Consider the following 8911-nt stretch of genomic DNA (forward strand, 5'->3'; position numbering starts at 1 on the left):
TCCTCATATGGCTTGTTAACTGAGGGGGGTTACAGAGTATTTGTTAAATATAGCTAACAAAATATATATTGTGTGTTTGATTGGTCCAGACGCTACACAATGAAGAAATTTTGTGATGAAAGTAGAGACTTTTATTTAGTATTGTGACGCATGTCTGAGTGTAACATAATTAAAAAAGAAAACATGTACGACGAGACTTGTTGATTGGATGGAGGCAGATCTGAACGAGAGCTTGCAGTCGATTGTAAGAAAGAAGCAGGATTTAAGTGGACGAAATGATTGGAGAAGTCTGGCATATTAGAAGCATATTTTGATAAAAAATTGAAAAATGAAAAAACCTGCACAAATAAATTGTTCCCAATAAGACCAATAGCATGCATTTAGAAAATAGTTAGGGTGAATTTTTATTTCATGCTGACTTTAAAAACTAAAGGCCTGTTCACACCAAGGACAATAACTATTATGATAGTTTTAATAATTGTTTTAATTAGAGATGCACCGATTGCAATTTTCTTGGCCGATTCCGATTTCCGATTTTTTGTTAGTGTGATCTGCCGATACCGATTTTTGCCGATTCCGATTTTCTTTCTAAGAACTATAACTAACAGCATATACAAACAAAAATCTACTTTTCTTCAACGCAACGTTTTATTTTCATAAAAAAACACAAGTAAAAAGTCAGTAATAAAATAAGAACAAATAAAACAAATTGCAAACAACAGCACAAATAAATGCAATAGAATAAAGAGAGCTATGAAACTAAGTTTTTCAGGTTAAGTAAGTTTTTATTCAGTTAAGAAATACTACAGAAATTAAAGTAATCAAATGTAAAATAACACATCCAGTGTTATTTTACATTTGATTACTTTAATTTCTGTAGTCTTCATTGTAAAAATTAAATACAGATGAATGCTTACCATTAAAGTTATAAAACGTATTCAGTCAAGAGCAGAAAATTATTTTCTTTGTCTTTTGTTCTTTGATTAACATGACAGACAGCAGCATACTGTCCCTTTAAGAGTTTATCCACAGACCCAATATACTGTTACACAACATGCGTTCTCTTTCTCAACTATTTAACGTTTCAAAACTGACTGTGTTTAACTGGATACTCGCCAGAACAGGCATTTTGACATAATTTTTTATGTATTTGAACGTTTTAGCGCAGTTAGCCACTCATTTTGGTATTTGTGACTCACAAGCTGAGACTGAGTGCGGATTGTGCACTCCACTAATATAGATCAGTGGTGGTGCACGCGCGTTTGGTATAAGCGCGAAATCTGCGGGAATGACTAAAATAATGCGCAACACAAGCACTATTTAACCGGAGCGAATGAGACGTGTGTGAGAGAGAAGGGGTCTTTAATTCTATGACAATAGGGAAGTGCACAACACAACTATAACCATAACGACACAAAGTATAGTTGCCATCACTTTTAGAGAATTTTTTTTTTTATCTGATGAATGATAAAAACATTGAGAGTACTCATCAGCCGATGTTTTGCATTTTCTGCAATTCTTTATTATCAGCATCAATATGTTTTTATGTTCGACCGATGTGTCGGAAGCGGGACTTTTACTTTTATTTTTGATCGACTCTTACTTTGATTTCATAAATATTATGTAAAATAAATAGGAATTGTATTTCAGCATGTGATATCACATATATCGGCTTTACATCAGCCACTCTGAGATATCGGCATCAGAAATAAAAAAAATAAAAATAATAAATGTAGGTCGACTAGTTGACAGCCAATCAGAATCCATCCACTTTTAAAGAGGCTGAACATTTAAAGTGGCAGATGACAAAACTGCAGCATGCATACAGTATAATAAACAGAAACTTATCAGGCATTGGTGTGGACAATAATATAGTTACCGTTATTGTTAATTATATTGTTTATTTCACAGTAACTTAAACATTTCATTGTAGCTGGACACTATTATAAACAAATTCACTGTTATATACATAATGCCCCATTCTTTTCAAGCTGAAACTAATACAGTACTTTTAACTGCAGTAAGATGGCATGGGATGCAAAATAAATAAATAAATGCAATGCAACTGCGAAAGCTGAACTCATCAATAAGTTGGGCGAATAAGGTTGTACAAGCAGCAAAAGCTCAAGTTTGGACTTTACACTTCTAGATCAACTGGTAAAAAGTGTATATATACCAGAGTATGTGAGCAGAGTGGAGCAGTAATTTCCTCTCCGCACTCCAAGCATTCAATAATCACTCTGCTCCACTCCAGGTTCACTACTTCACTCAACTGATCAGAATCGCCGCTCCACCTTCACTCCATGACGAAATTTGCTGCTAAAGTATTTCAGTATGTTTTGAAATATCACAAAGTTCTGTTCAGAATTTATACTAAACGAAAAATAAATACACAATACTACAAGAATAGTTTTGCAGTTGTTTTGCAGGGTGTTGCAGTTGAACAGTCCACAAGTCGTCAAATAAAGCGCGCGCATTCATAATAAAACGTGCCTCACACAGCTCCGGGGGCACGAATAAAGGCCCCCTGTAGCAAATCGATGCGTTCTTGTAAGAAAAATATCCATATTTCAAACTTAAACACTTTTCTCTCACTTCCGTTATCTGTCATACTCGGAAGCCATTCCGGCGGATGACGCAGCACGTATGTGCAGCGTGCATGCCTCTGAGATATGCTAGTCTCACGAGTTTGTTTATAGGAACAAAGGTTACTTTAGCAATGGAAAACCAGTCTCCTCTTGGTTTATATCGAAATCCTCCGACATTTTTCTTTGCAAATCTTCGGTTTGTACTTCTAATTCATGACCGGTGTTTTGTTTTGTTCTCTCTCCGCATTCGTCACTAATCACGCAACGCCGACGTACTGCGTCATCCGCCGGAACGGCTTCCGTGTATGACAGATAACGGAAGTGAGAGAAAAGTGTTTATTATAGTATATATATAGTATATTTTTCTTTCAAAAATGCATGGATTCACTACAGAAGGCATTTATTCACACCCCGGAGCTGTGTGAGGCACGTTTTATTATGGATGCGCGTGCTTTATTTGACGACTTGTGGACTGTTCAACTGCAACACCCGCAGACTGCAATGATAGAGCTTGGAAGCTAATTTTCATTTTTGGGTGAACTAACCCTTTAATGCACTTATAAAAGTAACAGAAGCAGTCAAATGTCAAAAGTTTAATCAAGAAGTAGTATTCAAAATGTATAATTTAACATCTCTAAAGGATTGGGGAAAAATATGTTCAAATACTCAGATGTAAAACATTTTTTTTTACATGAACACAAACTTTTTTCTTCTTTTTTCCAAGCATTTCCATTTCATTTTCCACAAATTGTCTTGCATTTATTTATTTCTGGACTCCTTTTTAATGGTTAAATACAATTTTAGTAATCAAAAGGCATGTCTAATTAATTGAAATCATGAAACTTATATAATCTACTAACAATTTATTAAAAATTTTATTTTTACGGCCCTATGAAATAACCCCCCCCCCAATTCTGTGTCCAATATTACATTTTTTCTCGATTCCATTTTATTGGCTTAATAAAATTTTAATAATCAAAAAGCATGTGTTATCAATTGAAAGTTCAAAAGTTTTAACAACTCTATTTATTTTTATATAATAATAACTATTTTTGGAATCAGCACCTGAAAATTAGTAAGAAACAAGTATTGGATTTCATTCAGCAAATGTGATGCAGGGGGGTGTAATGACTAATTTTTAAGAAATGCAAAATTCAAGCATTTTTCAGCACTAACCCCTATAAATTACTAGGGATTTGAATTCGTAATACAAATGCACACACCTGCCATTTATGACATTCAAGTGCTGCTTTCAGACCCCATCAGTCAGTAACCCATCTATCATAGAGACGCGTTTTGTTCATCAAATTTGCATAGAGCACAGATGAGATGTGTATGCGTGTAACATGCCACTTTACACAGAGCTTTTCATTTGCCTTCCCATCAAGCATAATTCTGCGGCTGGCTGGCGTTATAGCAGGACTTCAAACAAAATGGCAGAGTTTAATAGCGTTCTGGCATGCAACTGCTCTCGTAATGCAAGCATTTAAGCCTAATAAAAAACACAAGTGCAGGAATGACTCATGTAATCAAACAATGAGGCAGCACAGCGCGGCTCCAGATAGAGAGTGATAATGTGAGTCCGTCTGCTGCTACACTGACAGATCAAACTGGACGCACGGCCTGATTTACACACCGATCGGATTCCACCGCAATACTGGAGCGTTACAAAAGATATGAAACAGATTTCACAAAACACCAGTCATAACTTAATACAGAGCCACTTGATGGTATACATGTGAATTTAAATGTAGGCATGCACCAATAATAAAATGATTGCAGATACCAAAAAGCCAATATTAAAATGGCTGAATTCAATGGTGAATCTCAATTGCAAAAAGTGTCCTAATTTACTTGAATTCACCCTACTATTTTGTGAAAGTAAAATAAAAAAATTAAATATCACAACATTAAAAAAAAAAACAATTGCTGTAGATGCTAAAAGTGATTATCGGCATCACAACATGATAATGTACAGTACGAAAACGGACAGTATTTGCAAAGATTTCATTTAACAATGTTAATTATTACTGTTGTTAATGTTATTTTTCCGTTAAATGAGCGTTAGATGATGACAACGGTAAATCTACATGTAAAAAAAAAAAAGAGGAAATGAGACACATTTCAGTGTTATTTTATTATTTTTATACACCATAAAAGAATTAATATTTTGAATTAGTTTTTATTTTTATATTTTCAGTTTTCATTTTAATTTTAGTAATTTTGTTTTGTTAGTTATGTTGTTTTTTTATTTCTATTTAGCTTTATTTTAGTTTTAGTAATTTTAGTACATCAACTCATGTTATTTTAGTTAGTTGCCAAGGCCAAATTTTCGTTAAAGTTAAGTTTACATTTTTCATTTAATATTTTATTTAACCTTTATTTCAATTAGTGAAAACAATTGAACAGTTTTAGCTAATAACAACAACACTGGCACAATTAGATGAAAAAATAAAACAAAAACATCAGTTAGTAACTGAAATGATAAAAATCAGAATATTGCAAAAAATATTCGCAAAGGGAACAAAACAGGGAACAAAATCGTTACTTTTGGGTAAAACAGAAATGGAAGTTGTAGCCACTGATCAAGCCACCACCGCTATTTTAATAAATATATAAAATTATTTGCGGTTTATAACGTGCAAACAAAACACTACACTAGCGATTAGGGATGCGCCGATCCGATATTCATATCGGGTATTGGCTCCGATACTGCCATTTTTTGTCGGATTCAACACTCTGTGTCTCTCCGCATCACCGTAGCGCCATTTTGGAGAATATCCGCTGAGCGCACTGTTTTCGTTCAAATCAAAACGTAAATACACGTAGAAACCGTACCCCTTTAATGTGAGCTACATATGAATATTTAAATCTTTACATTAAAGTTCACACAAACTCTTTTCTCCGTTGTGACATTCAGTCATTCGTTCAGCCTTTAAACCCTGGTCACGTTCGGTTACGACAGTCAGCTCGGTAAAGCTCTCTCCAAGATCATTCTGTGTTTCCATTATTATACTTGATTTGTAAATAAATGTCTATGATTTTGCAAAAAGGACTTTATCTTCTTGCCAGAGTTTAATGTTGTTTTGTTACTTGTTACCGGGTGTCTGTGAAAACAAAACACGGGCATATAAAAGACTATAAATTGTTTTTAACGCACACAGTAACTGAAATTTAAAACTGTTAAAAGAAAGGCTCAATAACTGTTGCACAGATATAATACACTATGCATCAATTTCTCTTCCCTTTGTGCTTTGCACTTTTTAATGCAAAGCGCTGCGTGCTGTGACTCCGTGTTGCTTCAAGCGGATCATTCTGCACACCGGATGCACATATTGTAAGCGCTTCGTGCCGCACTGTATTTGTTTTGTCCTATCGAATCTATCATATGTTGTTGCCTTATTAAAAAATATGCTATACATTTAAAAGAAATGTATTTTAATTTTATAGTATATACTTATATATAAATACATTAATGAATGTTTTTCTGTATGTATTTTATAATACAAATAGCAATGTGTAACATTTTACCATATTTAGTGCAACACTTTTATTTGTTCCCCACAAAATATTGTTTTTTCACTAAATGTTTGGATTTCTACAATTATTGTGCACTCATTTTTCTAGAATAACTTTTGCCACTGAATTATCCACTAACCTAGTTTATGATATATTTTTGTCATAGATTATGAATATACATATATTTTTTCATATTTATTGTTTATTTTTCTTTATAATGAAGTAGTCTGTATTTAGTAGATTGTGAAAGAATGATTATCAGTTCCACACACAGAGATATATAAATTATACATTTATTTAAATGGAAAAAAAAAAAAAACTTCACTGGTATCGGCCAATACTGAACCCTAGGTATCGGAGGTGAAAAGGTGGGATTGGAGCATCCCTACTAGCGATCAGCGGCAGCTGCTTTATGACTATCAGAATATTCTGGAAAGTAATAGCCAATCATCTGGACAAATTATTCAGTGACATGACCTGAGGTAAAGTTACATGATTTGTGTGATGCTCAACTAGGAATTTATACGGTAAATGTGTAGCCTATGTCTTCTAACAGAATACATTTTTTACATGCAATTTGAAAATTGTATTTAAATACACATGAATTGATAATAGGGATATTCATCAGGGACCATTTTCATTCGCGCCAAAAAAAATCTTAAATCTTCTCAAGACTCTGAACTCAAAATGAGCGAAACCACAGCAAAGGAAACTGGCCATCTCACCTTGTTGATATTTCCGGCTTGCTGGGTGTTGATGCCCATCTGCTGCGCCCCCTGTGTGAGCGTCTCTGCCAGGACACTCCCCGCTCCTCCTGGTGCTGCCGCCCCCGCTGCTCCTCCCGCCCCTACAGAAGGTGCCACCTGCATGCCGGCACCCTGGTACTGCATCCCCGGCGCTCCTCGACCGCGGCCTACAGAGCCGAGAGTCCCACTGATCACCTGACCTGGCTGTCCGGCCGCGTTCTGTCCCATCATGCCGCTGTTCAGCATGGCCTGGTTAAATCCCGTGCCGAGTCCCATGCCAGCTGAGCCAGCGTTATTGCCCTGCATCCCGGGAGTGCCGCCTGGTTTCTGTGTTTGAGAGGGGTGGGAAGGGGAGCCCTGGCCCAGGGGACTCTTTCCAAGCCCACCCAGCTTAGGTCTGATGCCGCCGGGCTGCGGACTGGCCGAGTTCAACCCAGCGCTGCTTCCCGGCCGTAAGAGCTCGGAGAGCTGCTTGTGCTTGGCAGCAGCATCGGAGACCATGGGGCCGTGACCGCCTGTACCTGTAGCCCCGCCGTTAGAGGACATGGACATCATCCCCAGGTCTCCATTAGGTATCAGCTCATCTGGAAGATCGTTCTCCAGGTCATCCCAGGAAAGTGAACCCAACTCTGAGGAAACAAAGAGAGGGAGAAATGTAACTTTGTGTGTGATTATTTGTTCTCTTCTTGAGGTTGTGAGGTTCTTATAGACCTGAATGCACATAAATTTGACGTGAACGAAAATTATGATTTGAAGAATGTCACAAAACTTCCTGGTTTCAAATCATGGGAAATTGCATAAAAATTGCTGGTTGGGATAATAATAAATGTATACGATTGCTTGAAGTAGACACGTTTTTATTCGGCAAGAAGGCGTGCACATTTACTCTATAAATTCCCAGATGAGGAAAAAAAAAACGTAACTTTTGTAGCAGTCATACCATGTTGGTGTAATTAATAACAAATGGCTGAAAAAAAAAAGTTTCCACAATTTTGAGGAATGTTGCAAAACCTTCCCCCTAGTGCTGGGTGGTATGACCAAAAATTTATATCACGGTATTTTTCAAAATTATTCCGGTTTCACGGTACATGACGGTATTTTTTTTTCATGCATGACCGGGTGTTAACCATACTGATTGAGAGAGGAAATACTGCAGTATATTGACTTAGAATGCCCTATTTTACGGTCATGATGAGTGAATATTGTCAAAAAATACCACACTAAATAGTAGGGATGCTCGGATCGGTATCGGAATCGGAGGCGAAAAAGGCGGATCGGAGCATCCCTACTAAATAGTGACTAAACACGACCCCTTTTAATACATGTTAAACCAGGAGTCACTCTCATTTATAATCGCAGCATCGTCTGATAAAATCAACATGCATCTACACTAAAGAGCGGCTATGTATGAACCGGTATACCGCCCAGCACTACTTCCCCCCCATCCCTAATGTCATTAGCCAGGTTTCTATCCATGTATTTTTATGCAAATATTGGAAAATTGCATAAAATTAAATTCGATAATAAGATATGAACGTTTACCTAAAAACTCCAAGTCGTGCAAAACAAAAAAATAACAAAAATCATGTAACTTAATGCATTCATGACATGTCAAAATTACTGTAATTATTAAAAATAAAATAAGTTTCAATAAAATTAAAAAAAGAAAAAAAAAAGAAAAAATTGGCCAGAAAATGTTAAGGAATGCCGCAAAACCTTAGGTTTTGTACTTATAAACAAATATTGGGAAATTGCATAACAATTAGTGGTTGGAAATTTCCAAAATGCATTTAAAAAAAATGTGTATGATCACTTGAAATAGATACTTTTTTTCTGTAAGAGGACACGCAGATTTACTGTAATATTGTAATTTACTGTAATTTAATATATGTAATTTACTGTATAAATTAATTCTTTTAAACATCATATTTTGTGTCCCATGTGTTTCTGATTGAAATATATAGAATAGTTATGAAATCAATAAATACATTGTGACGAGTGGGGGCGGGGCCGAGAGCCGTGGGAACGGAGCGAGGCTGGTGGAGTAATTGATAATGA

General features: G+C 35.9%; 1 protein-coding gene across 5 annotated transcripts in view; it reads right to left on the reverse strand.

Moving 5' to 3' along the window:
* The window catches only part of LOC107655368 (CREB-binding protein-like), a 48459-nt gene that overhangs the window by 29783 nt on the left and 9765 nt on the right, over window positions 1-8911 (reverse strand). For all 5 annotated transcript variants that reach the window (XM_016442830.1, XM_016442828.1, XM_016442831.1 and 2 more), the window contains exon 2: window positions 6833-7482. In XM_016442830.1, coding sequence (XP_016298316.1) covers window positions 6833-7482 — 650 coding nt within the window. The remainder of the gene's footprint in view (window positions 1-6832; window positions 7483-8911) is intronic.

This window comes from Sinocyclocheilus anshuiensis, unplaced genomic scaffold, assembly GCF_001515605.1.
Source record: "Sinocyclocheilus anshuiensis isolate Anshui unplaced genomic scaffold, SAMN03320099.WGS_v1.1 scaffold880, whole genome shotgun sequence".
Lineage (NCBI taxonomy): Eukaryota > Metazoa > Chordata > Actinopteri > Cypriniformes > Cyprinidae > Sinocyclocheilus > Sinocyclocheilus anshuiensis.